The following is a 26,880-nucleotide window of genomic DNA, read 5'->3' on the forward strand; positions in this document are numbered from 1 at the left end:
AAGTCAGGCTAATCAGCAGGATTCTTCAACTGTTCGCAGAGAAACAAGGGAGATGGGGAATTCATGGGGCGACACAAGTACCGACCATAACATTTTATCTTGTTTCTATTTGTTCAAGGGTATTGTCCGTACAACTGCGGACCGCACAATACAGAATCAGTCTGCGTTTGGAATGTTCCAACTGTAGAAAACGGATATCTCGAAGGTTACACCTGTGAGCTAAGTCAGTTTCACTCCATATCTCACTTTATGAGAGACTTTTTTCTAGCGGAGAAGGGGAAGGTTTTCGTCGGCCTGATGTTAGGCCTCGGTCTTGGATTGCCGGCACTAATCGGCCTGCTAGTCGGAGTTGGTTGTCTGATTTGCTGGCGCCACAACTACATCAAATGGTACCTAAATCAAGCACTCTGGATTTCAGAGTCTGGAACAATAATTTTTTCTAGCGTTCGTCAAGAACTTGGTTCAAATGAGTGTGGAGTGCGCTACAATTGTGTATTCACCGAGAAGTGCAAGTCCAAATGTGTCTTAGTGTAGTCACTGTAATCACGAAAAATACTGTCGGTTTACAAACATCTAAGGATTTATTTTCATACAGTTTTTGACGGAACGAAATTGATACATAAATAAAAGCTTTTTTTTAATTATAATTAAACGATGGTCTAGCCACGTTGTTCCTTTTTGATTTCTTTTTCAGCTTTCAGATCTTTTCGTTTTTGCTATAAAAAAATGTTAGAAATCTTAGAGCATCGAATAGTTTTCTTTACCTTATTTTCTGCTTTTCTCTCTCGCTCAGCTTGTGCCTCTTCCTTGTTAGCTTTTTTAGACTCTCGCAAACTTTGAGCTTCTTTTTTGTTTTCCGCTCTCTGTGCTTTCAGAGCTTTGGCTTGTTCTTTTTCCAGCATTTCTGAGGCCTTATTTTCAGCGAGAATTTTCAGAGCTTCTTTGCGAACAGCGCGATCGTAGGATTTTTTCATTCGCTTTTGGAGCACTGTCGAAAGGTTGATGATCTTGTTGTACTCAGGGCAGCCTAGAGAAGGGTTGAATTTGAGGAGTTGGAAAGAAGGATGTTACCTGCGATGTATTCATCAGCGATGGCTTGGTAAGTGTTTGTAATATCATCGATTTTGCGCAAAACCTGCGCTTCCGCCTTCACTTCCTTTTTATTGCCAGATCTGAAGCCGATCGAAGTCATGGATTCCCGACAGTTGCTATTTCTAGCTGCAGATCGGGTCTTGGCGATGAGATCTCGCATTGTGTTGGAAATCTTTCGCGTAATTCTTTCTTTTCGAAGAGCATCGGCTCCAAATTGGTCATTCCAGGCAGTAACTCGGGCTTCGACGTCGAAGAGTTTGACAATCAACGGATCGTCGGGGTCAATTTCGGGCTCTTCTTTTGGCTTGTTCGCCTTCTTTTCCCGCCGCTTTTCCCCTTTGATTTTGATATAATAGCGAAAAACGAACGAAAAACTTACTTTTCGTCTTCTCTTTAGTTTCTTGAGTCTCAACCTCTTTGTTCTTTTTATTTTTTCCAGCTTCGACCAACGCCGCCGCGCAAAAAATCACGAAAAACAATCTCATGCTTCCAGAGACCTAGCTTTTTCGGAAATGACTCTGCCCTGCTCATTTTTTTCTTTGCGATTTGCATGGAACATGTTGGCACCTGACAGCTGAGCGTTCCTCGCATCAGCTTGGCAAGTTTTGCCTTTATCGTCGATAAATTTGTTGAACATGATTTTACACCGCGGATTCTTCAGAATGCCTACTTTGAGGTTCTTTTGATACCTGAATCCTACTGATTCATTGATACCTACTGTTTCCCATCCTGCATCTCATCCCTCTTACTTTATAAAGCAAAACTGTACAGTGAGTGTTGCCCGTCCCTTATTCGCATTGACAAAACTAACAGAAAATAAAGCGACCATCAGCCTAATTTCGGACAGAGTTGCAAATTTTGGTTTATTTTTGCTGAGCTGAGCTGACCTTCGTGAAAAATTCTATGAGCTGAGCTGAGCTGAGCTGGCCTATTTTGAAGCTCAATGAGCTGAGCTGAGCTCAGCTGAGCTGCCCTTCTTCATAGGTCATTGAGCTGAGCTGAGCTGAGCAGACCTTTTTTTAGGTAGTTGAGCTGAGCTGACCCTAATTTGAGCTGAGCTGAGCTGAGTGAGCTGAACTGAGCTGTTTTTACTGTATTTTTAGTAACTAAATTGTGTTAAAATCATTGAGCTGAGCAGAGCTGAGCTGAGTGATACTTGTCTGAGCTGAGCTGAGCTGAGCAGAACTGATCATGTTCAAAAATTATTGAGCTGAGCTGAGCTGAGTGATAATTGTATGAGTTGAGCTGAGCTGAGCAGATCAGATCATTTTAGAAAATTACTGAGCTGAGCTGAACTGAGCGACTGCTCAGCTCACTCAGCCAGCTCAGCTCACTCAGCTCAACAAATTTGCAACTCTGATTTCGGAGAAATTTCCGGTTTTGATTAACATCTTGATTACCATTTTCGGCGAGCTTACATTGATAGAAGTACTAATAAACTCATCCTGATGTCTATCTTAATAACCAAATAACCTATTCCCGGAAATATAAAGAACTCATTCCATTTCCATTTCTTTAGTTTTGAGATTATCTGAATAATCAAATTTCAAAATGCCAAAAAAGAGAGTTGTGAGAAACTTTGGTACTTATTTATTTTCGTCTGGGCTCTTCTTGATCAATTGTAAGTACAAAGAATTGTAGGTACGAACATTTAGTCTGAAATTATCATTATCGCCTATCGATGATAATAAATGAGCGCTAGAATATGGATTTTCTTTAGTTTATAACTTTTGGCTGGAGTGCTCTGGATGAAATTTACCGAGACAATGGCTTTTATTCATCTGGATGTGAAGTTAACGATGATGATAAACTCAGTGATACAAATCGATTTTGTCCAAGTCAAAGCGCAGCGATTGAAAATATTATGGTTCTTGGTGGCGGTCTTTGTGAAGTTTTTATGTTTATTGGAGGAGTTTTAAGAGATCACCTTGGATTTGGACCGACTATACTGATCACCAAATCACTTCTGACAATTTCCTACGTTCTCCTCGCTAATGCTCGACCGGGAGTCTCAGATGTTCTACTGTATGGATGGGTGCTGCAATATGGCATCGCTTCTATTCTACTTATAGTATATTTTCAACTAGGAAGACTTTTCGACAATCCCAGCATTTTTATGTCGCTGCTGATGACCATTAACACTCTGGGCACTTTTGTTCCCGAACTATGGAAGTATTTATACATCGAATTTGGCGTCACTCCACAGAATATGGCTTCGATTTTTGCTTCAATCACAGCAATTTCCATGGTTTTTTCGGTTGTATTTATGCCTTGGTATAATGTGAAGACAAAAACATCATTCATCACTCTTCTAGGTCCGGGTTTCTTTTTATAACTACTTGGGACTTAACTTACTTTGGGAACCCTGCTGCTTTCGCTGAATTTTGAGTTTAAAGTGAAATCCGACATCAGAAATTCTGAAACAAAAGCTTCCCTTGATTGAGTATTCACAAAGAAAGATGTTAAACTCATCAGAAATCGAGGAAGACTCAACCTCTTCTTGGCAAAAATACCGAGTTTTCCTCAATCCCAACTACTTTGCGGGTATGTCCGTCTTCGCCTGTGGCAATTTCATAAATCATACTGTTCTGGCATTAATGACGGAGATCATACGTAAGTTGATTTCTGATGGCTTTTAACCAGGTTCGATTTAAGAGAAGAATGATGAAAAAATCCTCGAAAAGGGCTCAACAGTCTCTCAGGTCAACACCCAATTCAACATCTCCAGAATTGCTTTTGGTTGCCTTCTCAAATTCTCTTTTGGACTCTTGGTTACCTTCACCCAAAAAAAACTCTCCGGCGGCGACAAGAACTTGATTCCCTTTTTCCTTCATTTGGTGGCGTTGACGTTGTGTATTGTTGGGCTTGAAACCGCTCATACACTTGAAGGAATGTGGACTCTTTTTGTTGCCTTTGGTATGCTTCAAGCAACGCCGTATTTCTACTACTATCAAATCATAATGCTTTGCTTTCCATTCGATACTCATGGATTTGGAATAACCTCACAGGCAGAGTTGCAAATTTGGCTATATTTTCGCTGAGCTGAGCTGAGCTGAGTGAGAAATTCTCTGAGCTGAGCTGAGCTGGCCTATTTCGGAGCTCACTGAGCTGAGCTGGCCATTTTCAGAGGTCATTGAGCTGAGCTGAGCAGACCTTTTTTAAGGTAGTTGAGCTGAGCAGACCCTAATTAGAGCTGAGCTGAGCTGAGTGAGCTGATTTGAGCCAATTTTTACTGTTTTTTAGTAGTGAAATTATGTTAAAATCATTGAGCTGAGCTGAGCTGAGCTAAATGATACTTGTCTGAGCTGAGCTGAGCTGAGCAGAACAGATCATATTCGAGAATAATTGAGCTGAGCTGAGCTGAGCTGAGTGATTATTGTCTGAGCTGAGCAGGTAAATTCATTTTCGAAAATCAGTGAGCTGAGCTGAGCTGAGCGACTGCTCAACTCACTCAGCCAGCTCAGCTCACTCAGCTCAGCAAATTTGCAACTCTGCTCACAGGACCTTATCGGAGCCTTTTTCAATTTTCTTGGCTATCCCATAGTATTTGCTTATGAAAAAACAGCAAATTTTGATGCGTTGAAGCAAGGCGTTTGGATCTGTGGATTTATTGGTGCTCTGGTATGTATAATTTATATTTAGTTTACTCTAATAATTATTAGCCACTCATTCTGCACTTGCCATTTGCATTTGAAATTGGGCCAAAATGGTTCCTGAAGTTGGACGAAAGAAGAAAGCAAAAGATGAATGCTGAAGCTAGTAATTTATGTCATGAAATGCAAGAAAGCAATAAAGAAATACTGTAACAGATTAAGGGCAAATTAATTTTATTGAAACATTTTTATGTTTTCAGACGATTTTGTAAAGAGATTGGACGATGATGGCGGCGATAGTTAAAACGAAAAAAGCAAATGCGCCCCCACACATCCACTAAGTTTATGGTCAAAATGATCGTGCTCGTAAAAAGGCCTACTACTTCTACGCTAGTGTGGGTTAATAACGGTACTCGATGATCGACAGGTCATTATTGACCACAATTCATCAGGCGTGTGCACTCGCATTTTTTCCTTCTTTCGGCGTGTTTTTTGCGACGTATTTGCTCCGGTCCTTTTGCGAATTCCTCGGAAAGAAACAGTTGTTCAGGGAAAGAAAATGCTCTGCAACTTACCTCAGTTGTGAGATCTGTCCTTTGGCACCAGAGTGAGTAGGAGCTTGTTCGTCGAACGCAGATATTTACCGTGTGATCCAGTTCCCTGAGAAGCTGTCTGACGAAATCGGCATGCTAGGAAGAAAGTGATACTTTTTTCCCACTCGACATCGAAAAATTTTCTTACCCGAGTACTACAGGGCGTGTTGTCAATAGAAAGAATAATGTCGCCCTCTCGAAGAACCTCTAATCTTGGAATCATCAGACTAAGCCCTCTGTATATTCTATCTGCTGATTCCAAACTCATAACAATAGCTTGTGCAAACTCGTTTATATGCGACACAACAACACTAAATACAAAATAGATTGTTGATTGACCATTTTTCCTACCCGCTTGGGGAATCTTCAACGTCAAATCCGAAAACTTTCACTCCAAGCTTTATCGAAGTTCTCTTTACTGTAAAATGCTGAATATAACAGGACATACTAATTTTGAGGAAAGACGAGTTCGCTATGGTTCTTCAAGGGCTAAAACAAGCGAATCGTAAAAGAAGAGGATTAAATCTTGAAGGATAACATTTTAGTCGACTGAACCTGCAAGAGCAGCTTTTTAGTCTAAGACTTTCGACTTTCTATTAAACTCAAAATTTATTAGAATCCAACAAAAATTGAAACACAAACAAGAATTATTAGGAAGATAGTAAAGACAATGCCGCCAATCCACTGGCCTTCTGGTCAAAATTATTTCAGATATTTTTAATTTTATAAATACAAGTTAACATCTTTGACCACGAATCAAACAAGGAGTCCACACTTCCTTCCAGTTCGGTTTTGCTTTCTTCTTTCCTTCGCTCATGGGCCCTTTTGCGAACTCCTAAAACAAACTCAGTACAAGTAAGATCGGACTAGAAAAGGACCTCTGTTGTAAGATCATCTCTTTGGCACCAGAGAGAGTACGAGCTTGTCCGTCGAACACAAACATGAATTGTTCCATCTGTATTTTTCAGAGTGTTTCTGACAAAGTTGGCATCCTTCAAAGTCTTGGTTAAATTCGCGTCTCGTGTTTTTACCTGCGTACTACAAGGCGTGTTATTTATGGATAGAATTATGTCGCCTTCTTGCAAGACTTCAATAGCATGTGCATTTTCGTTAATATGCGAAACAGCAACGCTAAAACATATAAACGCAACTCTCTCAAACCTCGTACCCATTTGTGGTATTTTCAACATCAAATCCGTATATTTTCACTCCCAATTTGATCGCCTGTTTCTTTACTTCAAAGCTCTGAATATAGCAGGACATGATAATTTACTAAAAAAAAAAAAAATTGAACAAAAATAAACAACGCCGTTTCTGGCAGTTAGACTCCTCTAATCGTAAAAAAAGGGATTATATTTTAAATGTTAATATTATAAGATTATCGCTGTCAGTCGTGGAGCGAAAATGATTTTTGGTATTTCTTCCGGGGTGTTCGAATCCCGACGATGACACTTTTTTTCGCTTCAAAGAAGAAAATTTCGCATTCCAAAAACAGCCGCGCGCTGATTGGCCAGAGCGCGCGCCCTTGCAGATCGATCCACTATTTTTTCAATTTCTCGATTCTAGAGACGCTTTATTTCCGAATTTTCAGAGATTCGTGGGAAGAACGAAAAGAGATGAAATAATGTCCGAAGCCGGCTGCGAAGAACTGGAACACAAATTAGAAACATTCGTCGAAACAGTTCGTCAAATCGGAATCATCGTCCACGATTTTCAACCAAATAGCCAAACAGTTTTGAACAGAAAACTCGAAGAAGTTGTCAAAGGAAAAGGGTTTTATTGCTTTTTTATACAGTTTTTTATTGTTTGATTTCCAGTAAGAAAAGAAAGTCTACTCGTGATTTCGATAATTGACTGGAGGACCTTTTTCGTTCGCTCGTTCCAAAAACGGCTTGCTGAAGATTTCAATAAGCCGATTGACCCGTTCTCCGACAGTTTTAGTACAGTCATCTCCAGAGCAAACATTTTTCTTCATGTTCATAAGGGTTGCGATTACGATTACCAAAATGATCAGAAAAACGACTGTCAGGACGATTTTTTGAACTGTTCCGTGAGCTAAAAAGTGTTAAACAGCGGTAAAAGAAAGTAAAAATACCTTTTCGATTGGCTCTTTTTTGAGCTTCGACGAGATCTTCAGGGTCCCAGCCGGTAAATTGGCAAATGTACTTGTTCTCGATTTCTTGATCGTCTCCTAGCCACTCGTGGTAAGTTATTTCCTTATTATCTTCGTCCTCGGTCTTTCAAAAAAGTCTCCAATCATCCCTTTTTGATAGTTTTTTCAAAAGATTGGACACCTTCCGTAAAAGTCATGAGCATTTCGACCATTTCGCTCATCGAAAATGCTTGTAGTTGATGATTTTGAATCCCTCCAGCTTAAAATATTCCATAAAATTTGGCCCAAATTTTGTCCCCTTACAAATTTGGTACGTCTCAATCCATCTTGAAAGCTGTTGCACAAGTTCTACCTTGTGCATGGGCACATCAGGAAGCCATCCAGCCATATCAGCTGGATTGTCCGGTGTACCAGTTCTTATCACCATTTTTCAGGGATCTCACCAGGGCTGGTAAATTAGCGCACTATTTTCTCTCGAAGAAAAAAAAATTAGCGCACTAATTATTTTTTAGAGACATTTTCGCGTCTTTCGCGCCTTAAGTGCACTAAAATGACACTAATTTTTCCTCTTGGGGAAATTAGTGACTTTTCGAGAGCCGATCAGCACTAAAGACGCGAAAAAAGAGGCTCTTTCTCATCATCCAATAGGATGATAGTCCCGGATCTCTTCCCGGATGATAGTTTCATGGAAGACGATTTTGATCAGGGAAGAATTTCTTCAAACTGAAACTGCTAGATATATAAAAATCAATGCATCGTAAATATGACACAATTTAATTTGAAAAATATTACTTATTTAGTAACAAATAAGTTGAAAAAAATAAAAGTCAACTTGTTATTGAAATTGTTATCAAATATTGTAGTTCGGGGTCTGAAGATCATATTTATGATAAAATATGGGTTGATGTAAACAAGAAAACGGGTCTACGGCCTCTCACCCAAAAATGGGTCGATATGCGTTCCGGGAAAAATCTATTTCATGCGTTCCGGCGTTAAGAGCTCTTCTCAGTATCTTTATTCATAGAATCATATTTATTTCATAATTTAGAAGGGAGGTCTCCTCCTAAATTCACGCTTACTTCCTTGATTTCTTAATTTAAGGGGCTTGACGGCCCTTCAATCTCAGTTCTGTCCCCAACCCCATCGTTTAAAAAATTAAATTTTCTTACAGTGAGTTGCGCAGGTAGTTGCCCACTAAAGTGCGGGTGAAGGGGCAACCAATCCTGCAATCACTTTGAGCGAGTCTAGAAAGGAACAATAGAAAAAGCGCGTATATAATAATATATAATAAATTTTATTTTGTTAATAAAGAATTATATCAACAATTCGCACAAGGCTCCTCCAGCTGCAGACTTTTGAGGACACCGAAATTAGTCGAACAATGACAAGAAGAAGATTGACAAGAAAGGGAAAAAGCAGGAATAACAAGCTGCGGATGGCCCTTCAATAAAAAAAATTAGGGAGAAGACCTCCCTAAGAAAGCTTATCTTAGGCTAAAAGTCTAAGCTTATCATTCAAATCCAGCACAAAAAGAATTGCAAACTAAAGTTGAATTGTATTTTTCCCTATATAATATAGGCTATATTTGTTACTTTATATTTATAAAGAAAATTAACAAATGAATTGACAAAGTCTTTTTTGACTTTATATTCAAATTCTCGCCCTCAATTACCCAATCCACTTTTTTGAAACCAAACTTTTTGAATTTCTAATATTTGCGAAGTTTGAAATTCTCAAACTCACGTATTCTTTAGAATTAAAGAGCCCGCGCTCATTGGCGGGCCAATCAGCAGCCCTTATTTTCGACACTTTTCGAGACACACGCGAAAGAGACGCGAAAGTCACTAAAGTCTCGACAAAATAAATTCGCGCACTAATTTTAGTGCACTAAAAATTTTCGACAGATTTTAGGACGCGAATTTACCAGCCCTGGATCTCACAACTGAACCTCGAACATAATCAGTTTCATAAACAGTAGATATTATCTAGAAACTTTCGAAAACCCCTTCCAACAGGCCTGAAAGACATCGATCAAGCAAAGAACAAGGTCAACAGAAACGTTCCAGTCGAAGTTCTTGACTACATCGACAAGGGACAGAATCCATCTTTGTACACCAAAAAGTGCCTGGACCGAGCGCTTCAGAGCAACGAGCATATCAAGGTAAATCATAATCGAGGACGATCTATCATCACTTCTTCAAGGGAAAACTCGAAGTTCTGGGCGAGTTCCGAACTGAATTAGCGAAGCAATTGAGCCACGTCTACCCGAAAACGCTTGAAGTCTACAAAGAGCATCGAAAAGACCTTTGAAGATGCTGAAAGGCGGCTTCAAAATCCAAGGCAAGAAGGGGGCAAAAATCCAGAAACTGCAAACCAATGCTTTTGAAAAAGTTGAATCAACGAAAAATGACGCTGTCGCGATAAAAGATATTGACGAAAAGGGTTTGAAAATCAAAGAAAAGGAGGAGGATTTGGTCATTCCATGCATCAAGGTTTGAATTCAAGGTAGAATTATACTGGTTCTAAAAATCTTCAGGTAAATCGGTGGAAAGGAGGTGCAGGAAACAAGCGAAAAGCTGGGGTAGATCTTGGAGCAGAAAATGCGAACAAAAAACAATTCAAAGATGAAGTTATGGATGAAGCTGCGAAAGCAGTTCTACAGGATGCAAATCGATTCCTAGAAGGTAGAGTGGGGTTCAGTCGGTTGGGGAACTAACGGTTGATTTAGTTCAAGAAGAAAACAAGGGAGATAATTTGAATATTCCATTGATGGCGATTAACAGAGTGCCAGAAGGTCAGGAAGCAGAGACTGGAACATTGAGGGTTGATGCTAGAGCGGATGTTTCAAATTTAGACGATTATGATGCAGTTCCTATTGGTAAGATTTTGTTCGAAAAGCATTCTGCTAAATATTTCCTTTAGAAAAGTTTGGTCTTGGGATGCTCCGAGGAATGGGCTGGAAAGAACAAGTAGGAATCGGCAAAAACAAGCAAAAAATTGAAGAAATTCGACCAACAGTCAGACCAAAGGGACTTGGTCTTGGAGCAATTCCTGCTGCCATGAAAAAGGCGCAAATAAGGGAAGACAATAAGAGTCAAAATAATCTTGAGGTTTGTTTCTTACCGAAATTCTTTAGCTAAACCATGTTTTTCAGATGAGAAAAGGAGCATTTGTTGAGATCATCGATGGGCCTTACAAAGGAAGATATGGAAAAGTCACTTCTTTAGGGACGGGTTAAACTCTATTCTGGTTGATAGAATCAACAAAGTTTTTCGGGTTTTAAACCTTGAAAAAGATGGAGATCTTGGCCGTGTCACCGTCCAATGGGCCCTTGGAAAGCATGGAGAGCCTTCTGAGGTCCTCGAAGGTTTCACAAAAGTCGTTTCGAAGAAAGAATACGACGACTGTGGGAAAGATATCTCCCTCGCCAACAAGGACAAAATCGAAAAGAAGAGAAAAGCTGACGAAAGAGCGCGAAAAGTCGAAAAGCTCAAGGAAAAAGCTGTCAAGTAAGATTTGAACTTTTTTTCGTTAGATATTTAGTTTTTATTCAGACCAGAAGGAGTTAAATGGTGCCATCATGGATTAATTGTCAAGTTTGTCGGCAACAAAGACTCAAAGCATTACAAGAAAAAGTACGAAGTTCGAAAAAGTGTGGCTAGAGATGAAATTCATGCTAGAAGTCTGCTAACTGACAGGATTTCTGAATTTGATGAACGAGACTTTGGTGAGTTTTCCCCCCTTTATCCATCACCAACCTTTTTTTCCCTAGAAACTGTGATCCCAAAGAAAACCGGTTCCGTAATGATGGTGATTGCTGGATCAATGAAGGGCGAGTTTGGCAAGATCATCGACCGAGACGACAAAAAAGAAACTGTTCATCTCGAGCTTTTCAACCTGCGGCGCGACGTCGAGCGCTTCAAATTTGACAATGTTTGCGAGTTCAATGCTCTTGCTGCCGATTTCGAAGATTAAAAAAAGTTTTCCCTTCTTTCTGCTTTACTATTCTTTATTGACAAGAAAATTTATTGTGACTAGTTTATTAAAATTACCAAATTTAAACTGAAACCTGCCCATTTTCGTCTGCGCCTTTTCCGTGCCTATTTTTAAATGAATACAATTATCGCAACAGAAAATTAAAACAAATCTTCAAATCTCAGAGTTGAATAATGAGTGACTCGGACGCTAGTTCCGATGACGAGCGCCCAACGAACTTGGCCTCGTCTGGGTCTGATTCTGAGCCGGAGCCAACTAGAAAAAGAGCGATCGAGGACTCCGACGATGATGACGAGGACAAGGCTGAGGAAGAAGAAGAAGAGGAGGAAGAGATCGAAGAGGTAAGGCAGCATCTTCCTTATATAGAAACTTTTTGTCGGAAAACAAGAAAAATGTCTGCAAAACTGCTTATTTCTAGCCGAGGCCGAAGAAAAAGCGAAAGAAGCGACGAGACAGAGTGAGGGAATTTTTCGACGACGGCGCAGACGTCGCCTCGTCTGACGAAGATAGCGAGGGAGACGGATATGGCTTCGAAACGGAACAAAAAGAAGCGGAAAATCTTGAGGAAGAGATTTACAAAAACTCCCGTCTCAATCGTAAGTTATCTAATTAAAATAATTTATTTGATGGACATGTGGGTGTACACGTATTCTTTGTCGAGGAGACTGGTGAATTGCTCGATGTTCATGGAGGTGAAATCGCTCGTGTCTTTGTTCCCCTTTCGCGTGTTTCCTTCGTAGATCATTCGTTGAGCGATGCTTTCTGAAATCGATAATATTTTCCGGTTTTTTATGAACTTACTAATGGTTGAAATGCAGACTTTATTGCCCATCATATGCCGGAGCAAGATGACAATGTCGTCGCGTGTTATCTGACCATCGCTGTTTACATCGAACATTTCGTAAATAAGCGCAATTTTCTTTTTGATCAGCTCCTTCTTTTCCTCCGGATTTCGCGATTTTCGGAAGGTCGCTAGAATAAGTTCACTAGAGTAGAAAACAGCCCCGGCGAATACCGATAACTTTGCAAAAGCGCATGAAATCACAGTGCCCAGTATCTGTATGCAGGAACATCTCAATGACTTGTTCGCCAAGGACATTGTGACAAAGTCCATTTATCCCGTGAAAATCCATCGTGTCCAAATATCGCTTGTGGCATCGATCGAGTGAGCCGAACCGTCTGTAAGGCTTGACCATTTTACTTTTAATCTTATTTCATTAAAAAGAGCCTTTCCGGAAGAGGTAATCGACATCTTTGGGTGAGAAACCAGTTTGCTTGATAACTTCTTCTCGGATCCCAGCGTAGTAGGAGTTGTAAAAGTGTCCGTCAGATAACGAAGCTAAACATTCGATAATCAATCAGGCTAATTAATAATCTTGATTTAATTACTTTTTGGGAAATACCGCGAAGATCTTCTCCCAATGCTCAAAAGCCCAGTCAACACTGTGACAATAAGAATAGAGAAGAGCGCTTCGTAAAGCATCGTTATTTTCTCTTTGAAATGAAATTCCGAAGTAAGAATAACTGATAATGATCTAGAACAACGATACGAGGATGTTGACGAAGCTGAGATTTTGGCGCGGCTCGAGGAGCGCTACGCCGCTCCAGCTGGAACCGCTGATCGTCGACAGGAGTACGACAGTTTCGTCGACAATGATATCTCTGAGAACCAGCTTCTTCCTGACGTCCACGACCCCAACTTGTGGATTGTCAAATGCGTTATTGGCACAGAAAGGTAAAATTTATTGAAAAATGTCGTTTAATATCAATGTCTTTCAGGGAGAATGCGCTGAAGTTGATGAAGAAGTTCATCTTCCAACAGAGCAAGGAATCCCCGTTGCAGATCAAGTCCGTTGTCGTTCCTGAATCGGCCAAGGGATTCATCTACATCGAAGCATTCAAGCGGACTCATGTCAAACAAGCTGTGGAAGGCATCAATGCCTTGCGTCCTGGCGTCTATGAGCAGCAAATGGTTCCCAACACAGAAATGAAGGATGTCTTGCGAGTCATCAAGACCCAAGCTGCTCTCAAGGTACGATCAGAGCATCAATATTTTCTTTTAAAAGCTTTGTAGGAAGGCATGTGGGTGAGAATGAAACGAGGAATCTACAAAGACGATTTGGCGCAAGTAGATTATGTTGAGGATTCGCAAAATCAAGTTTGCGTCAAAATGGTGCCTCGTATCGACATGCAAAAGTTCCGAGGCTTCCGAGCGAGTGAGAATAAATCGAGAAGTAGAGCGAACGCGAGGCCACCACAAAAGCTCTTCAATGAGGATAATATTCGGTAGATTGTCCGCTTATTCACCGCTTGAATTTGTTATTCAGAGCTATCGGTGGAGAATTCACTAACGATGGTGACTTCCTCATCTTCGAAGGAGCTCGATACTCGCGAAAAGGTTATCTGTACAAGACGCTCAAGATGGACCTGATTCAAATCGAAGGAGTAAAGCCAACTTTGTCCGAGTTGGAAAAATTCGAAGATGATCCCAACAGAGCCGATGTCGATTTTGAACCTATGTAAATGCATTTAGAAAAGGCCGTGATTTTTAAAACAATTGTAGGAGTAATAAATCAGGCCGTTCGCACAACTTTGCGCCGGGAGATATGGTCATTGTTGCTGAAGGAGAACTGGCATATTTGGAGGGTAAAATCATCTCCATTTCTGGCAACAAAATCACGATGATGCCAAAGCACGAGGATTTAAAAGAAGCGCTAGAGTTTCCAGCGAATGAGCTGCGAAAAAATTTCAAAGTTGGAGATCATGTCAAGGTCATTACGGGAAGATATGAGGACGAAACTGGTCTGGTTGTTAGAGTTGAGGATACTGTCGTTGTTGTCTTCAGGTATTCTGATGAAAAGAGGTTATCGGTTGATAGAGCGGAATTCTAGTGACACGACAATGCACGAGCTGAAAGTGCGCCCAGAAGATCTTCAGGCATGCACAGAGAAATCCTCTGGCGTCGACAAGATGGGAAAATTCAAGCTCGGAGATATGGTGCAAATTGACGCGCAAAATGTTGGAGTCATTGTCCGCCTTGAAAAGGAGGCGTTCCAAATTCTTAACCAAAGAGTAATTCCATTTCTCAATTGTGAAGCAAATTTAATTGCTCCTTTGTAGGGTAAAGTGGAGCGATTCCGATCGGCGACGATTCAGAGACGGAGAGACTCGCACAATGCGGTCGCACTCGATGGCGAGCAAAATCCAGTTAGGCGAAATGATAAGGTCAAGGTGATTGATGGGCCACATAACGGGAAAGAAGGAGAAGTCAAGCATTTGTACAGAGGCTTTTGCTTCATCTACAATCGAAAGCACATTGATTCTGGTCGGTGTCATTTGCGTCTAACGAGGCATTAAATCTATTGTTAGGTGGTATGTTTGTTGCGAGAGCTCGACATCTTTCGCTGGCGGGTTCCAATTCGGGCGCAATCGCCTCTAATCTCGTCCCCATGTCGCCAAGAATTGCTCAATCCCCGCAGCGAAACGACGGGGGAGCAACTCCTGGTCGAGGCACTCCAGGAAAGCGCGGCGGTGCTGCTGCTTCTGCTCAGAGGTCGCAGCGTGACACGAAAATGATCGGTCAGACCATTCGAATCATTAAAGGGCCATACAAGGGTCACATCGGTATTGTCAGAGATGCTACACCTAACGACTGCCAGATTGAATTGCACTCTGACTGCTTCAAGGTAGAGATAAACGATGGAATTCTGATTTACAGATATTCTAGCATATCACAGTCAAAAAGACCAATCTGACTCACGTGGATTCACGCGGCAGAGGACCTGGAGGAAACTCGACTCCTTTCGGAAGAACACCTGCTCATGGCTCGCACACTCCTGCCTATCACAGTGGCGCAAGAACTCCAGCTTATGGATCTACAACACCGCGTGCTGATGGTTCAAGAACTCCTTCTCAATGGGACGGTGGGAGAACACCCCAGTACGATGGCGGAAGAACTCCGCGTGGAGAAGAAAATCCTTGGAATTCCAAAGGTATTTTACGAGGAGTTTTTGCAATTAAAAATGCTCGTAGTTGCGAATACACCGAGAGACGACAGCTTCGGAGACAGTTACGATACTCCACAAACTCCTGGAACACCATTCGAGAGTCGCCAATCCGATTATGCTCCTTCACCACAGTATGCTCCACAGACACCGAGCTACGACCAGAGCTCTACTCCTTACAGCATAAATCCATCCCCATCACCCGGTCCTTACTCGGACACTATCACTCCTTCACCAGCTTATGGATCGTCTGGTCCTACACCTTCTCCAGGGTAAGAGCTTTCTCTCGCTTTTTCTTGGCAATAAGAACATCCTTTAGTTACAAACCAACACCATCACCAGGTGGCTACGACGTCAGCCCGTCACCAAATGCATTCACGCCAATGAATTACTCGCCTTCAATGTCGCCAATGTTCGGCCAAGGCGACGGAAATATCAACAATGTGGATTGGCACTCGGAAGACATTGAAGTAACCATCAAGGACTCTCATGATGATGCAGGTTATCGTGGAAAGACTGGAATCATCAAAACTATCAGTGGACATGTTTCATCCGTTTGGGTTCCAGATCTTGACCAGGTAGGAATTTTTCAAAGAAAACAATGAATAAAACTTTGACCAAGACTGTATCTGTTGGAAACGACAATCTTTCGCCTGTGCAGCCACAAAAGAACCACAAGGTCAAGGTGTTGCACGGCGACGACCAAGGCCACACCGGAGAGCTCATCTCTATCGACGGCAATGACGGTATCGTTCGAATGGATGCCGATCAGCAACTCAAGATTCTCCAGCTCAAGTTCCTCGGCAAAATTGGAACTGCTGGCTCTAGTTAAATTATAGCGAATGTTTCTACTCGTTATGTTCCTTCTACTGTTCACGACCCAAACTTTCGGCGCTGACATCTATATTTAGGCACATTTTAAACATTGCCCAAGCACTTTTGCTAAAAACGTCCATTCGTAAAAAGATCTTATTTAGAAGTCGTTTTGAAGCATGGCTATTTTGACGCCGCTATTTTTCGTCTTTAGAAACTACAAGGTACAGGAAAGACTTATTATCTGATAATTATCATTCGAAAGGAAATCTCTGCCAAAGTAACAGCGGCTCTCTTCTGCAACATCCTCCTCTCCGCACTCTTCATTATTGTCCGCAAAACTCCTGGAATATGCGAATCTCTACCCAGCACGGAGGTTACTATTCCATAAAGAACCATTTATGAATTGCTAGAATACTCCTTGTGACTTTGACTGGCGAGAAATGGAAGCTTTCATGTTCCTCTCCTGTATCATCGTTATTAGAAATCGCAGTGCCTTGAGTTGGTATCAGACCTACTCGACTGCCCTTCAGTTTGCCAAACTCACAAGTGCTTATCTCTTCTGGCGAATGAACATTTACTTCGGCCTCTTCTACATTATCCGTAAGTGACCTTGTTCAGTTTATCGTTATTCCTGATTAGTTTGTATTATCCGACTTTACTTCCTCCCCGACGATCGAATCAAGCTTCCCGACTCTGTCGAATACCTCAACGACCTCCAAGAATGCTCCAAAGGTTACTGGCTGATCTGCCTCTACTCCACCTGGTCTCCTCAGTGCCAGAAGGTCGCTCCTGTCTTCTCTGAGCTCAGCCGCAAATACGCTTGCGAAGGCTTCAAATTCGGCAAAAGTAGTTGAAAATATCCTCTTCCTTGATTCCAAATCCATATTTTAGTTGATATTGGGCGACATGAGGATATCGCCAAGAAATTCAAAATCAGAACTGATTCCATGTCTCAACAGCTTCCTACAGTTGTCTTGATGCAAGACGGCGCTGGATTGCAAAAACGACCTGTCGTCCAGAGCAGCGGAAAGTTGCAAAAGTTCCACTTCACCGAGGAGAATATGATCCAAGCATTCCATCTCAATCAAGTTTACAACGAAGTCTCGAAGGGCAAGAAGCCCGAACAGAAGAAAAATGATTAAAATGATCATGGCCTGATTATTAGGATAAATCGAATTGCTTTATTTATTTTTTAAAAGTACTTTTTCGCGTGTAGCCAATAACTGCTTGTGAGATGAAGGAACACTTCAGTCTCGCATACTTCTGATTATTTCTTCAATGTGTGTGCCAATCTTAGCAAAATAAATGTTTTTACACATGTGACAGAGGTTAAAAATCATCTTTGCAGAATCTAATGAAGATATGACTTCGGATTCGACGAACAACATTTTTGCGTCTTCGATGCGGATCAAATCGGCCCCAGTGTCTGCTAAGCAGCGAACAAAGCCAAAGATGAACGGTGTCTTTGAAATGCCCTCATCTCGTTCTACCTCCCGCTCGACAGCTAGGAATACGAATAGAGGGAAACCAAAGCCTGCTTGGGCACAGCCTGCGGCACCGAAAAAGTCTGATAAGACACCTGTGAAATCAGCGAGGCTCGCTCGTCCGAAGAGTCCTGTTTCAGAGCACGAGCAAACTAGAATAATTTCCAAGGTGGATTCAAAAATAATCTTTTTTAATAAATTATTGAATAAGGCTTCATCAAATGGCACTCGCTCAACTCCAAGTTCATCGCCCACGTCTGTTCGCATGTCCGTATCTAGGAGCTTCCACATCAAACAACCCGCGATGATCGATTCAATCCGGCTTACAGAGGATACCTTAGAGCTACCGCGAGTGAGTAGTGAAAGTAGCTGCATCACTGAGTTCGAAAAGCGAGATCACGCGGCTGGGCGAATTCAACTTTGGTACCGACAGAGAAAATTTAACAAAGGATTGATGGAAGGACTCAGACGATTTCTAGAGCAAGAAAGGTATGCGAAATCGACTGATTATTTACACCTCCTATTTTAGAGCGGAAGCTGCAAGGAGAAAAAATGCTCGGGGAATTTTAAGAACTCCTCGAGAACAGACAGTTAAAAAAGTAAAACCTTCTTCGACAAGTATAAAAATGACGAGAAAGGAAGCTCCTTCAACAGCTCGTGCGCGCTCCCGCCCTCGACCAAAGAATGTGGAGCTGACTCCGAAACCAAAGACGGCAAGAGACTACAGTGAAAATCTTGATGGCACTCTTTCTGATATCAAATTCTCGGCAAGAATTGAATCAAAGAGGCCGCGCTCTCGAGCTTCTTCGAAAAACTCATTATCGCCAACTTCCTCTCCTCAATCAATATCGACTCTCTCCAGGCCTGTTTTCTACTCTCCGCGGGAGCCGGAAGTCAAATTCGCTGCTGAAGTTCCAAAAGCGACAGCATTAAAATCCTCGGTGACAAAATCGCCAATCAGCTCTGCTCGATCCAACTCCGTCGATGACAAACTAAAAGCCCTGATGAGCGCGCTGACCACTTTAGAAACACCATCCAAAGCTCCACAAACGCACATTGAAGTAGGACAGTCAATTACAGACCTGAAACTGGCGAATATGGACCAAGAACTGAGAATGCTCGAGCAAAAATCAAAGGCTGCTGGGCACGATGGCGCTGGGGACAATCCAGCCTGGAAGAAAAAAGCGGAAGAAGCGGAGAAACTGGGAAACTTATTCATCAACGAGACTCAATTCGAAAAAGAGCAGATGGAAAATCAACTGCAAGTGCTTCATTCTGCGATCAAACAGATCAAGGAGCAGTCGGCAGCGAGCCTTGAAAATCAGGAAAAACTTTTCGCCGAAGAACGGGCTAGGCTGCAAGCAAACTCTTCTCAGGTAACTCATAAGCTAGCTACAGTCATATAATCATACACAATTCTAGCAACATCAACGACAGCTCAATTTCATCGACCAACTTATCAAGGACAAAGAGCAACTCGCCGAGCAAGTGACGAAACTTGTCGCCAAAATCGAAAAAGACTCCGCTAAAAGCGAAAAAACGATCAACGAGATGAAAGAAAAACATCAAATAGAACTTGTAACAGTGAAAGATAAGCTCGTCTCGGCGGAAAAGATAAGAAGGGACAAGTGGGTTGAGCAGAAACAAAAAGAAATCAAGGATCTGACAGTGAAAGGGCTAGAGCCTGAAATTGCCAGACTTATTGCGAGACATCAGCAGGAGTTGAGAAATGTTGAAGCTACGCATAAGGTACTTATCAAGCCAGTTATCCACCCCTTATATATATATTTTCCAAGGCGGAACTCTTAGCAGCTGACGAAAGAGCAGCTAGAAGATGGTCGGACCAAACTGAACGAATGCGCCAAGCCCACGAAGAAGAAAAAGTCCAAATATCCGAACGAGAGCGTCAACGAGCCCGAGAAAACCTAGAAAGACAACTTCAAACAATCGAGCAAGAGAACCAGGTAGCAAGAGACCGGTTAGAGTACGAAAAGCGCTCTGAGATCGAGCGTCAAGAGGAGCATCTTGAGTATTTGAAGGAATCGCACAAGGCGCAGATCCGAAACTTGGAGACCCTGCATGCTGATAATATGGCTTCGAATGTGGAGGAGTGGAAGGCGAAGTTGATGAATATGCAAAAGCAAAAAGAAGTTGACATTGAAATTGAACAACAAAAAGTAAGCCGCAAATTATATTTATTGACACATATCAAAATAAAAAAATGCTGGCAAGATGAAGCAGGTTTACTTGCGCTTCTGAAGAAAATCCTAAATACTCGTAAAGGCCTCATAAAAATTAACCAGTAAAATAAAGATATTTACTATTATTGAAAGCGGCTTGGATATTGTTTGTTTTTGGGCTTCCTAGAAGAATTGGAATCATCAATGTCGAAACGAAAATTTATTTTCGGTAAAATTTCAGTAAAAATATCTTAAAATCAGCAAAATGATGATGACTGAATTCTGACTAATGATTGAAAAAAGTATTCCAAAAAGCCACAAAAATCGTTTCCGACCTTATCGACTCCAATTCTTCCAGAAAGCCTGACGAGATACAGTTGCCTGCGAACGGTTGGAACTTTGTCCAGACGAACCACTGGACGTCGACTTCTCTGTTCTACGCTCCTGACTCGCAGAGTTCTGTGCATTCTGACTATTTTGTAATAGTCCCCTCGCATCCTGCAGCAGCTGCTTGACTATAAAATACAAAAAAAGCATCAGTCAGATTTTACATAGTTACCTTCATCTCGTTCAAGTCCTTGAAAATTGACCTTGGTCGAGGTCCCATCGGGCCTTGTCTTGCTGATGACAATCTTTTTTCCTTGCTCCATGGTAGTTTAATCTCTTTAATGCTTTATGAATTATAAGCGCTAATTTTTAGTTATTAAAATTTATAATGTGAAGGTTATTTTTGTCTCCAACCGTTTATATACCCGGGGCGCGCGAGCGTGACTCGAAAGTACAGAACCAATAAGGCGTACTCAATATATTTGCGCGCCATATTTAATTATAAAAAATACCAAATACTTATTTATTTCAGGCAGAACAAAGAATAAACCAGTACAGAGCAGAGCTAGAAAAGGAATTCGATGAAAAATCAAAACAGCTAGAATCAAAATTACGAGCCAAAGTCAAAGCTGAACGAGACGCTGAAATCGAACGCGTTGTCGACCGAGTTGAACGCGAAATGGAAGAAAATCGGTAATTCCCGACCCTTAGAAACCTGGTTGATAATCATCTTTTCTAGCGAGAACTCAGAAAGAGCTGCAGAAAATAAAATCCTTCGCGTGCAAGAAAAGATGCAAAAAGAAGTCGACCGCGCCGAGGCAGCAGAAAACGAAGCTCTGAAGAAATATGCCGAAGCTCGATCAAATGTCAACGATCTCAGCGAACAACTCATGGCGGAGAGACACAGACTCAATATTACAGCTACTGAGTTGGAGCAGAAACAAGATAGAGTTACAAAACTACTTTCTGAAAGGTACTGATGTTTTATCCAACTCGTTTTCAAACAAAGATCTAGGCATCGAGTAGAAGACGTCATCAGAGAAGAATTCGCAGAACGACTAGTTTTGATGGAAAAAGAGCTGAAAAGACTGAAACACGAGGCTTCAGAAACTTCAGCGCGGCACAAGCTTCAGCTTCAAGAAAAAGACAAGTAAGAGTCCTTGTTGATTGCTTCTTTAAAACTGTCAAAGTCTCCGAGAAGAAGAAATCAGCCATCTAACTGACCGAATTCAAAACGCGATCAAACAACGAGACGAGGAAAACCAGCGCCTTACCAAAGTCGCCGAGCAAGCGCAACGCCGAGCAAACTACATGGAAGAAATGCTAGAAAAGCAAAATGCTCTACTGCGACAAAAGACCGCGAAAAAGTGACTTTTCAGGTCCAATTCTTATTTAACCATTCTGCATGATATTTCTTCCATTCCATTCTTTCCCATTTGTCTATATTTTTTGTTAATAACGACTTTAAAAGTTCCTAAATGATGATTTTACGTTTTTTACTTTACTTTATTTTTATACTGTGATGAAAAATCTATTTTGTCTATTTGTTTATTTAAAAACTTCAATAAAACAGACTCTTCAGAGAAAAAGAAAATGAGACTCACTTGTTTAAAAAGATATATGCCCGCAAAAAGATACATAAAAGGCGAACAACTTGAAAAGTAAGAGCAACGTTAACAATGATTTTTTCAATTCTTCGAGCAAAGGTCGATTTGGGAGCATACGCACGGAGAAATTCACGGGAAGGATCACAGTTTTGCAGGAATCAGACCTGTTCCGACTCCGAGACTCGCTCCGCATCTGGACCCATTTGGGGCGGTGGAAAATGTCCCGCGAGAAATAGAAGATATGTCGGATTATTTCAACTGGCGAAAGGAAATGGGCTCATTCTTTAATCGACCAGGATTGCTGTAGTTTTAGCCATACCAGCGCTCGCTTTCTCGCAGCAAAAAGCAGTTATGACTAGAACAACTGAAAATCAAATGAAAAAATATCAGACGAGCCCGGTCAAAGGACAGTATGAAAGGTCTGGAAGATAATCCTGTTCGTGACTTCCAGACAGATATGAAATACTTTGCTCGACGTTATGTTATTTCCATACACAGAAAGACATGCAAGGGACCAACTCAGCACGAGCGTGGCGGGAAAAGAGGTAACTTTGTCTAGGATTTTTATGAGTAAAGAAACTCCTAATTTAGACATTTTCGATATTATTCTCCATGATCGCAGAGTGGGTCACCCTGCAGATGAAATCTTCTCCGGGCGAAAATGGGATGTAGAGCTTCTTGGCCAGCTCGACATGCAGCCTAACTTTTGGAATGAAAAAGTCGTGAATCTCGATGTTAATAAAATTCTCTATTACATCGGTCTTGGTGTTACTCTTCAGCAAGATGTTGCTGAACTTCTTGGAACTCTAGGAGTGCTCCCCGTTCATCCTGCTGCCAGGATACGACTTTCAAAGCTTCATGAAACGAGGAAGAATATGGTTGAAGATAGTGGAGCTGTCGGTGAATACGGAGGATACTTGAAATATTGGTAAAACAGCCTTTTTAACTCCTTTTTCTACTTCGATTTTCAGCACAACTGAGAATCAAGCAGCAAGAGAGCATTTAACACTAGAAGAGTACGAAGAAAAAATCTTAGAAGAGCGAAAACAAATGATCGAAAGAAGAGTTTTGAAGCGTGAAAAGGGCGCTGACTCTAGTGCCGATTCTCACTCTTCAGTAGATAATGATTATGACGATGATGATGAAGATGTTTTCTGAATTCAATAATAAAAAGCTCACTGTCAACAAATAAGAAAGAGTCTTGTTTAGACGATGATCTGTCGGCATCTTAATCGTTTCGGTCTCAGGCAATCTTCTCAACTCCCGAAAATTGCTCAAAACACGGAGCTTGATAAGACCGCAATGCTGGAAAATAAGAGCTGGCAAACTTTCTACACGGCGGATCGAGACTTTGTAAATATCGCCAAACGTTCTTTATCTGCCCGTTATTATGGCTCAAAAGGATTGAAGCTCATCATCTCCTATTTTGCTGCTAAAAGTTGTCTATTCATGGCTACGGAACTTCCTCTTTTCATGATTCAAATGCGAGAAATCGAGTCTTTCTTCCTCATGAGCGCAGCTTTCGGGCTGTTTCACCTTTATTTATACACTGGGAGGAACCCAATTACGAAAATGCAAATAAACGAAAGGTAAACTTTTGCAAAGTCATTTTAGCATCACTTGACTTTCAATAAGACTAGATAAACTTCGCGTGGAGCGACTCATATCAGCAGAAACTTCTGAAGTGAAAGAAATTTCGAGGAAATCCGTTGTTCCAGTTGAATTCGATCAAATCCAGGCGATGCAGCCGCTGATTATCAGAGAGGGTTCATCAGAAGAGCTTCTTGGTCATTTTCCCGTGACGAAGGAAGTATCTGTCGGAAATACAGTCGCCTTTGAGCTTGTCTTTGGACCGAGTTGCTACAATACGTTCCAATTTTTCCAGCGTGGAGAACGAATCGGCCTCGAAAGCCTCTTCGAAAAACGAAATAAGTTATTGATGAACAAGTTCAAAAAAGAGCAAGCGATGCTGAAAATCAAAGGCGGCTCTAGTGGATACATAACGAAAATAGATAGAATGAACAAAATGGAAGATATTCAACGAAGTTTACGCTATAGAAGGCGTTCGCTTGGCCAGCAGCTTTTGAAAATATCTCAACCTGTTGAATTAAAGTGGTAGAGATCGAAATCCTTTCAATCTTCGTTTTAAGAATGAGTCGGTTGCTCCTTCTGAAAGACCTTGCTTCAGTAAAGAGCATCTCCTCAATTTTATCAAAAATTCCAGCTCGGGAACAAATCACCGGCCCTTTGCTTATCAAACCGAACTACTCATCAGACAATTTCACTGAAAGCAAAGTCGATTCAAATGTCTTCAAGATTCTTTCTCAAATTTACTCCGCTTCTGAATCAATCATTCCACTAGAAGATACCCGCGTTCTTCTCCCTTCTTCAAAGTCTACTTCTACCCAGACGGATGAAATTTTTACTGATTGCAAGTCGCTAGCTGATGAATACAACGCTATCTTTCTCAATGCTGATCTTGCTGAAAACAACGATGAAGAACTGTTCGTCAATAAAGGAGAACATCCACGCTACAACTCGACTTGCCTTGGTGGCACTTTCGATCGACTTCATGTTGCCCACAAGATTCTTATCTCCGAAGCTCTTCTTCTCGCAAGGCAAAGAATCGTCATTGGTATTGCTTCAGGTCCGTTGTTGGAGAAAAAGCTGCTGAAGGAACTCATCGAGCCAATTGATAAACGCGTCGACGCGGTGAAACTCTTCATTGACTCTGTTCAAAGTCATCTCGAAACAGTCGAAGTTGTCGGAATCACTGATCCTGTTGGACCAGCGGGAACTGATGCTGATCTTGAGTGTATTGTTGTGTCCGAAGAAGTCATCGGCGCGATCCCATCAATAAACAGCGGAAGGAACAAACTGGGGCTCAAGGATCTATCTTTTCATGTTCACAATGACGGGAAGATGCTTGAATCTGGACATAAAGACAGTGTTGACCAGATAACAGGAGACGTTTCTTCCTCTGCCGGCCGTGCAAAGCTTCTTGGAACTCTACGATTTCCTCCAAATATCCCATACTCTTCAGATGCGCCTTACATTATCGGCTTGACTGGTCCTATCGCTTCTGGAAAAACATCTGTAGCGAAGGTAACCTCATTGTCCTAATGTAAACTAATCACACAGTCAGAGGTTAGAAAAGCTTGGGGCTTTTCGATTAGATGCTGACAAACTCGGGCACTTGGCGTACGTCCCAGAGACTTCTGAGCATCGAGAAGGACCCGCTTACAAGCCCGTACTTGATCATTTTGGCCGCGATATATTATGCGATGACAGCACTTTCATCGACCGCAAGAAGCTCGGTGCCAAGGTCTTTGGCAATCCCGAGGAGCGAAAGAAGTTGGAACAGCTCGTCTGGCCAGCGATACAAGAACTCGCCGTGGAGAGTATCCAAAAAGCTTTTGCTTCTGGATCGAAAGTAATTGTCTTAGAAGGTACTTTTAAAGCTCTCTTCCTTGATTTCAAATATGTGACATATGATATATATGATATAATGATATGTGATGATATATGATATTATATGATATAATATGTCTTCAGCTGCCGTCCTATTAGAAGCAGGTTGGGATTCATTTGTAAACGAGGTCTGGTCGACATATGTCCCGGTGGAAGAGTCTGTGGCAAGATGTGTTGAGCGCGATGGGAAGAGCGAAGAAGCTGCGAGGAAAATCATTTCCGCACAAGTGTGGGGATCGTTATCGTAGTATGATACTTTATTAGGGCAAATAATTATAAATTTTTGCATGATAGTATCATGATAGTCTCTTAGACCTAGAAAGAGTGACAGTACTAGTTTGAATGAACCCTACGAAAGTCAATCTAAACGAGCGCGTAACCAAGTCAAATGTTGTCATATCCACTGTTTGGGAACCAACTGTAACTCAGCGTTATTGCGAGAAAGCGTGGGATTTACTGCTAAAGCGTCTGCAATAAACACTTCAAATTTCTGTTCATTTCTTTTTTCTTTTACTTCTGATTGATCAAAGTTCATTTACGGTATGTGACATAAAGGCATTTGATTCTGCTGCAAATTAAGGGCGGGGTACAACAGAACAAACTGGGAGAAAAACACAAGCGTCACAAGAGTGCTAAGAAGGGGAGTATCAACATGTTAGCAGCTTTTTGATTTATTGAATATTTTCAACAGTTGATTCAAGAATGTACATTTGCAGTTGTTACTTCGTTTTTTATCTCTACAAAAGTCGTAGTATAAAAGGTCGTTGTTTGTTTTCGTGGTCGATCCGGGCATTTTTATTCAAGGGATTTAAGCTCCTCAGAAACTTGAGATAGAAGGGAATCAGTTGAATTAGGCTCCGATTTTCTAAGACAAAGGTCTTTATGTGTATATTTTATGAGCTATTTACCCGTGAATTTGTTCAAGAAGAGCTCTAGAACCGCCGAAATTCTTTTCTCGATAGCCGGATGAAGTTAATTTAGATAATCCATCCACGATGGGTAGCTCCTCCTGATTCTTTCCCCCATCGACAGCTGGAAAGTTAAATGTCAATCGGATTTGATATCATATTTTCATACTGCTCTGAATGTAGTCGAGTACATTTGATTGGACGGGTCTGCACTGATGATCGACCTCGTAGCCGGTAGTATTCTGCACGAAGTTATCGTACTTTCCAGATCGTTTGAAAGTGTTTGGGATGGCAGTATCCATTCGTTGGATGCTCTCATGCTTTCTCCACTTGATGGCACGGTTTTGCTCCTCTTCCTCGCCGGTCATTATCTTTCGGCATGTTTTTACCCCACCGACAAGATACTAAAAACGAAATAGAATCTTCTTGTAATCGGAAATACCTGTAAAAAGGGGTCCTTAGATCCTTGGTTCTTATTTCGGGCCATCATCTTTTTTTCGAATTCAAAATTGAAGTGCGTCAGAAATTTCTGATCTGAGTAGCTTATCTCAATTCTAGCGTCTGCTCCTCGCACTTATAGTTCTCGAGTGCCGCCCTCTGTTAACAATTTCTACCCACAGGCCGTGGGCCACAGGGGTCGATCCGTGCAAATTTGCAAACCTTTTTCAATGCCAAGTTTTTCACAGAACTTATCAC

General features: G+C 41.4%; 11 protein-coding genes and 1 long non-coding RNA gene across 14 annotated transcripts; 6 read left to right on the forward strand and 6 right to left on the reverse strand.

Moving 5' to 3' along the window:
* The first annotated feature begins 12 nt into the window (after positions 1–12).
* LOC145703722 (uncharacterized) lies at positions 13–646 on the forward strand. Its single transcript, XM_081781116.1, has 4 exons — positions 13–77; positions 119–223; positions 269–389; positions 444–646. Exons 1-4 carry the CDS (start codon positions 53–55, stop codon positions 532–534), a joined length of 342 nt encoding a protein of 113 aa, XP_081637242.1. The 5' UTR covers positions 13–52; the 3' UTR covers positions 535–646.
* Positions 584–1,588, reverse strand: LOC145703721 (uncharacterized). Its single transcript, XM_081781115.1, has 4 exons — positions 1,472–1,588; positions 1,072–1,428; positions 765–1,027; positions 584–716 (listed from the first exon to the last, which is right to left on the reverse strand). The coding sequence occupies exons 1-4, from the start codon at positions 1,575–1,577 to the stop codon at positions 660–662; spliced, it is 783 nt and encodes a 260-aa protein (XP_081637241.1). The 5' UTR covers positions 1,578–1,588; the 3' UTR covers positions 584–659.
* Positions 1,589–4,864: 3,276 nt separating this feature from the next.
* On the reverse strand, positions 4,865–5,486 carry LOC145704963 (uncharacterized). Its single transcript, XR_014134534.1, has 3 exons — positions 5,427–5,486; positions 5,261–5,374; positions 4,865–5,212 (listed from the first exon to the last, which is right to left on the reverse strand). It is a non-coding gene; the product is annotated as an uncharacterized LOC145704963 (long non-coding RNA).
* Positions 5,487–6,014: 528 nt separating this feature from the next.
* On the reverse strand, positions 6,015–6,520 carry LOC145701542 (uncharacterized). Its single transcript, XM_081778757.1, has 3 exons — positions 6,310–6,520; positions 6,157–6,270; positions 6,015–6,113 (listed from the first exon to the last, which is right to left on the reverse strand). Exons 1-3 carry the CDS (start codon positions 6,466–6,468, stop codon positions 6,015–6,017), a joined length of 372 nt encoding a protein of 123 aa, XP_081634883.1. The 5' UTR covers positions 6,469–6,520.
* Positions 6,521–7,043: 523 nt separating this feature from the next.
* Positions 7,044–7,997, reverse strand: LOC145704656 (uncharacterized). Of its 2 annotated transcripts, none has more exons than XM_081782128.1 (4): positions 7,695–7,997; positions 7,577–7,650; positions 7,374–7,515; positions 7,044–7,333 (listed from the first exon to the last, which is right to left on the reverse strand). In XM_081782128.1, exons 1-4 carry the CDS (start codon positions 7,816–7,818, stop codon positions 7,110–7,112), a joined length of 564 nt encoding a protein of 187 aa, XP_081638254.1. In that variant the 5' UTR covers positions 7,819–7,997; the 3' UTR covers positions 7,044–7,109. The 2 variants fall into 2 exon arrangements, with proteins under 2 accessions (XP_081638254.1, XP_081638255.1); XM_081782129.1 differs by having other exon boundaries at positions 7,374–7,509; positions 7,571–7,650.
* A 1,413-nt stretch (positions 7,998–9,410) lies between these two features.
* LOC145704631 (G-patch domain and KOW motifs-containing protein-like) lies at positions 9,411–11,459 on the forward strand. The gene is made up of 9 exons (XM_081782100.1): positions 9,411–9,552; positions 9,594–9,883; positions 9,928–10,075; positions 10,120–10,269; positions 10,314–10,501; positions 10,546–10,624; positions 10,693–10,900; positions 10,946–11,118; positions 11,164–11,459. Exons 2-9 carry the CDS (start codon positions 9,704–9,706, stop codon positions 11,364–11,366), a joined length of 1,329 nt encoding a protein of 442 aa, XP_081638226.1. The 5' UTR covers positions 9,411–9,552; positions 9,594–9,703; the 3' UTR covers positions 11,367–11,459.
* Positions 11,460–11,501: 42 nt separating this feature from the next.
* Positions 11,502–16,340, forward strand: LOC145704619 (transcription elongation factor SPT5-like). The gene is made up of 14 exons (XM_081782082.1): positions 11,502–11,728; positions 11,806–11,983; positions 12,927–13,122; positions 13,167–13,419; positions 13,462–13,673; positions 13,715–13,906; positions 13,951–14,232; positions 14,279–14,459; positions 14,508–14,712; positions 14,757–15,073; positions 15,115–15,379; positions 15,420–15,663; positions 15,711–15,969; positions 16,014–16,340. The coding sequence occupies exons 1-14, from the start codon at positions 11,561–11,563 to the stop codon at positions 16,221–16,223; spliced, it is 3,162 nt and encodes a 1,053-aa protein (XP_081638208.1). The 5' UTR covers positions 11,502–11,560; the 3' UTR covers positions 16,224–16,340.
* Positions 12,003–12,583, reverse strand: LOC145704666 (calcineurin B homologous protein 2-like). Its single transcript, XM_081782140.1, has 3 exons — positions 12,403–12,583; positions 12,189–12,359; positions 12,003–12,149 (listed from the first exon to the last, which is right to left on the reverse strand). The coding sequence occupies exons 1-3, from the start codon at positions 12,581–12,583 to the stop codon at positions 12,007–12,009; spliced, it is 495 nt and encodes a 164-aa protein (XP_081638266.1). The 3' UTR covers positions 12,003–12,006.
* LOC145704646 (thioredoxin-related transmembrane protein 2-A-like) lies at positions 16,336–17,530 on the forward strand. The gene is made up of 5 exons (XM_081782117.1): positions 16,336–16,428; positions 16,470–16,580; positions 16,618–16,807; positions 16,847–17,053; positions 17,099–17,530. The coding sequence occupies exons 1-5, from the start codon at positions 16,384–16,386 to the stop codon at positions 17,347–17,349; spliced, it is 804 nt and encodes a 267-aa protein (XP_081638243.1). The 5' UTR covers positions 16,336–16,383; the 3' UTR covers positions 17,350–17,530.
* A 28-nt stretch (positions 17,531–17,558) lies between these two features.
* LOC145704620 (centrosomal protein of 131 kDa-like) lies at positions 17,559–22,045 on the forward strand. Its single transcript, XM_081782084.1, has 10 exons — positions 17,559–17,860; positions 17,903–18,180; positions 18,221–19,067; positions 19,114–19,440; positions 19,488–19,868; positions 20,731–20,891; positions 20,938–21,171; positions 21,214–21,348; positions 21,389–21,859; positions 21,905–22,045. Exons 1-9 carry the CDS (start codon positions 17,570–17,572, stop codon positions 21,567–21,569), a joined length of 2,835 nt encoding a protein of 944 aa, XP_081638210.1. The 5' UTR covers positions 17,559–17,569; the 3' UTR covers positions 21,570–21,859; positions 21,905–22,045.
* A 935-nt stretch (positions 22,046–22,980) lies between these two features.
* LOC145704627 (bifunctional coenzyme A synthase-like) lies at positions 22,981–25,773 on the forward strand. Of its 2 annotated transcripts, none has more exons than XM_081782093.1 (5): positions 22,981–23,394; positions 23,441–24,910; positions 24,951–25,254; positions 25,361–25,501; positions 25,632–25,773. In XM_081782093.1, exons 2-5 carry the CDS (start codon positions 23,957–23,959, stop codon positions 25,751–25,753), a joined length of 1,521 nt encoding a protein of 506 aa, XP_081638219.1. In that variant the 5' UTR covers positions 22,981–23,394; positions 23,441–23,956; the 3' UTR covers positions 25,754–25,773. The 2 variants fall into 2 exon arrangements, with proteins under 2 accessions (XP_081638219.1, XP_081638220.1); XM_081782094.1 differs by having other exon boundaries at positions 23,446–24,910.
* Positions 25,774–25,931: 158 nt separating this feature from the next.
* Positions 25,932–26,792, reverse strand: LOC145704660 (uncharacterized). The gene is made up of 4 exons (XM_081782134.1): positions 26,627–26,792; positions 26,354–26,588; positions 26,185–26,308; positions 25,932–26,141 (listed from the first exon to the last, which is right to left on the reverse strand). The coding sequence occupies exons 1-4, from the start codon at positions 26,672–26,674 to the stop codon at positions 26,072–26,074; spliced, it is 477 nt and encodes a 158-aa protein (XP_081638260.1). The 5' UTR covers positions 26,675–26,792; the 3' UTR covers positions 25,932–26,071.
* Between the last annotated feature and the right edge of the window lie 88 nt (positions 26,793–26,880).

This window comes from Oikopleura dioica, chromosome PAR, assembly GCF_907165135.1.
Source record: "Oikopleura dioica chromosome PAR, OKI2018_I68_1.0, whole genome shotgun sequence".
Taxonomy (NCBI): domain Eukaryota; kingdom Metazoa; phylum Chordata; class Appendicularia; order Copelata; family Oikopleuridae; genus Oikopleura; species Oikopleura dioica.

Coding starts and splice junctions, on each gene's coding strand:
- LOC145701542 (XM_081778757.1), bottom strand. CDS start 6,468: ATGTTGAAAATACCACAAATGGGTACGAGGTTTGAGAGAGTTGCGTTT. Junction 6,271..6,309: donor ACACGCCTTGTAGTACGCAG/GTAAAAACACGA, acceptor AAGACTTTGAAG/GATGCCAACTTTGTCAGAAA. Junction 6,114..6,156: donor GAGATGATCTTACAACAGAG/GTCCTTTTCTAG, acceptor AGTTTGTTTTAG/GAGTTCGCAAAAGGGCCCAT.
- LOC145704631 (XM_081782100.1), top strand. CDS start 9,704: ATGCTGAAAGGCGGCTTCAAAATCCAAGGCAAGAAGGGGGCAAAAATC. Junction 10,625..10,692: donor AGTCACTTCTTTAGGGACGG/GTTAAACTCTAT, acceptor AAAAAGATGGAG/ATCTTGGCCGTGTCACCGTC. Junction 10,901..10,945: donor CTCAAGGAAAAAGCTGTCAA/GTAAGATTTGAA, acceptor GTTTTTATTCAG/ACCAGAAGGAGTTAAATGGT.
- LOC145703722 (XM_081781116.1), top strand. CDS start 53: ATGGGGAATTCATGGGGCGACACAA. Junction 78..118: donor GAATTCATGGGGCGACACAA/GTACCGACCATA, acceptor TATTTGTTCAAG/GGTATTGTCCGTACAACTGC. Junction 224..268: donor AGGTTACACCTGTGAGCTAA/GTCAGTTTCACT, acceptor ACTTTTTTCTAG/CGGAGAAGGGGAAGGTTTTC.
- LOC145704646 (XM_081782117.1), top strand. CDS start 16,384: ATGGCTATTTTGACGCCGCTATTTTTCGTCTTTAGAAACTACAAG. Junction 16,808..16,846: donor CGGCCTCTTCTACATTATCC/GTAAGTGACCTT, acceptor ATTCCTGATTAG/TTTGTATTATCCGACTTTAC. Junction 17,054..17,098: donor AGGCTTCAAATTCGGCAAAA/GTAGTTGAAAAT, acceptor TCCATATTTTAG/TTGATATTGGGCGACATGAG.
- LOC145704620 (XM_081782084.1), top strand. CDS start 17,570: ATGACTTCGGATTCGACGAACAACATTTTTGCGTCTTCGATGCGGATC. Junction 20,892..20,937: donor CGCGAAATGGAAGAAAATCG/GTAATTCCCGAC, acceptor CATCTTTTCTAG/CGAGAACTCAGAAAGAGCTG. Junction 21,349..21,388: donor CAGCTTCAAGAAAAAGACAA/GTAAGAGTCCTT, acceptor AAACTGTCAAAG/TCTCCGAGAAGAAGAAATCA.
- LOC145704666 (XM_081782140.1), bottom strand. CDS start 12,583: ATGGTCAAGCCTTACAGACGGTTCGGCTCACTCGATCGATGCCACAAG. Junction 12,360..12,402: donor GCGCTTTTGCAAAGTTATCG/GTATTCGCCGGG, acceptor AACTTATTCTAG/CGACCTTCCGAAAATCGCGA. Junction 12,150..12,188: donor AGTCTGCATTTCAACCATTA/GTAAGTTCATAA, acceptor TATCGATTTCAG/AAAGCATCGCTCAACGAATG.
- LOC145704660 (XM_081782134.1), bottom strand. CDS start 26,674: ATGATGGCCCGAAATAAGAACCAAGGATCTAAGGACCCCTTTTTACAG. Junction 26,589..26,626: donor CTAAGGACCCCTTTTTACAG/GTATTTCCGATT, acceptor TTTCGTTTTTAG/TATCTTGTCGGTGGGGTAAA. Junction 26,309..26,353: donor ACTCGACTACATTCAGAGCA/GTATGAAAATAT, acceptor TTAACTTTCCAG/CTGTCGATGGGGGAAAGAAT.
- LOC145704619 (XM_081782082.1), top strand. CDS start 11,561: ATGAGTGACTCGGACGCTAGTTCCGATGACGAGCGCCCAACGAACTTG. Junction 13,420..13,461: donor AGACCCAAGCTGCTCTCAAG/GTACGATCAGAG, acceptor AAAGCTTTGTAG/GAAGGCATGTGGGTGAGAAT. Junction 14,233..14,278: donor ACTGTCGTTGTTGTCTTCAG/GTATTCTGATGA, acceptor GCGGAATTCTAG/TGACACGACAATGCACGAGC.
- LOC145703721 (XM_081781115.1), bottom strand. CDS start 1,577: ATGAGATTGTTTTTCGTGATTTTTTGCGCGGCGGCGTTGGTCGAAGCT. Junction 1,429..1,471: donor AACTAAAGAGAAGACGAAAA/GTAAGTTTTTCG, acceptor TCAAAATCAAAG/GGGAAAAGCGGCGGGAAAAG. Junction 717..764: donor AGAGAAAAGCAGAAAATAAG/GTAAAGAAAACT, acceptor ATTTTTTTATAG/CAAAAACGAAAAGATCTGAA.
- LOC145704627 (XM_081782093.1), top strand. CDS start 23,957: ATGAGTCGGTTGCTCCTTCTGAAAGACCTTGCTTCAGTAAAGAGCATC. Junction 25,255..25,360: donor GAAAGTAATTGTCTTAGAAG/GTACTTTTAAAG, acceptor ATATGTCTTCAG/CTGCCGTCCTATTAGAAGCA. Junction 25,502..25,631: donor GAGGAAAATCATTTCCGCAC/AAGTGTGGGGAT, acceptor TGAACCCTACGA/AAGTCAATCTAAACGAGCGC.
- LOC145704656 (XM_081782128.1), bottom strand. CDS start 7,818: ATGGTGATAAGAACTGGTACACCGGACAATCCAGCTGATATGGCTGGA. Junction 7,651..7,694: donor GATTGAGACGTACCAAATTT/GTAAGGGGACAA, acceptor GAATATTTTAAG/CTGGAGGGATTCAAAATCAT. Junction 7,516..7,576: donor AAATGCTCATGACTTTTACG/GAAGGTGTCCAA, acceptor CTTTTTTGAAAG/ACCGAGGACGAAGATAATAA.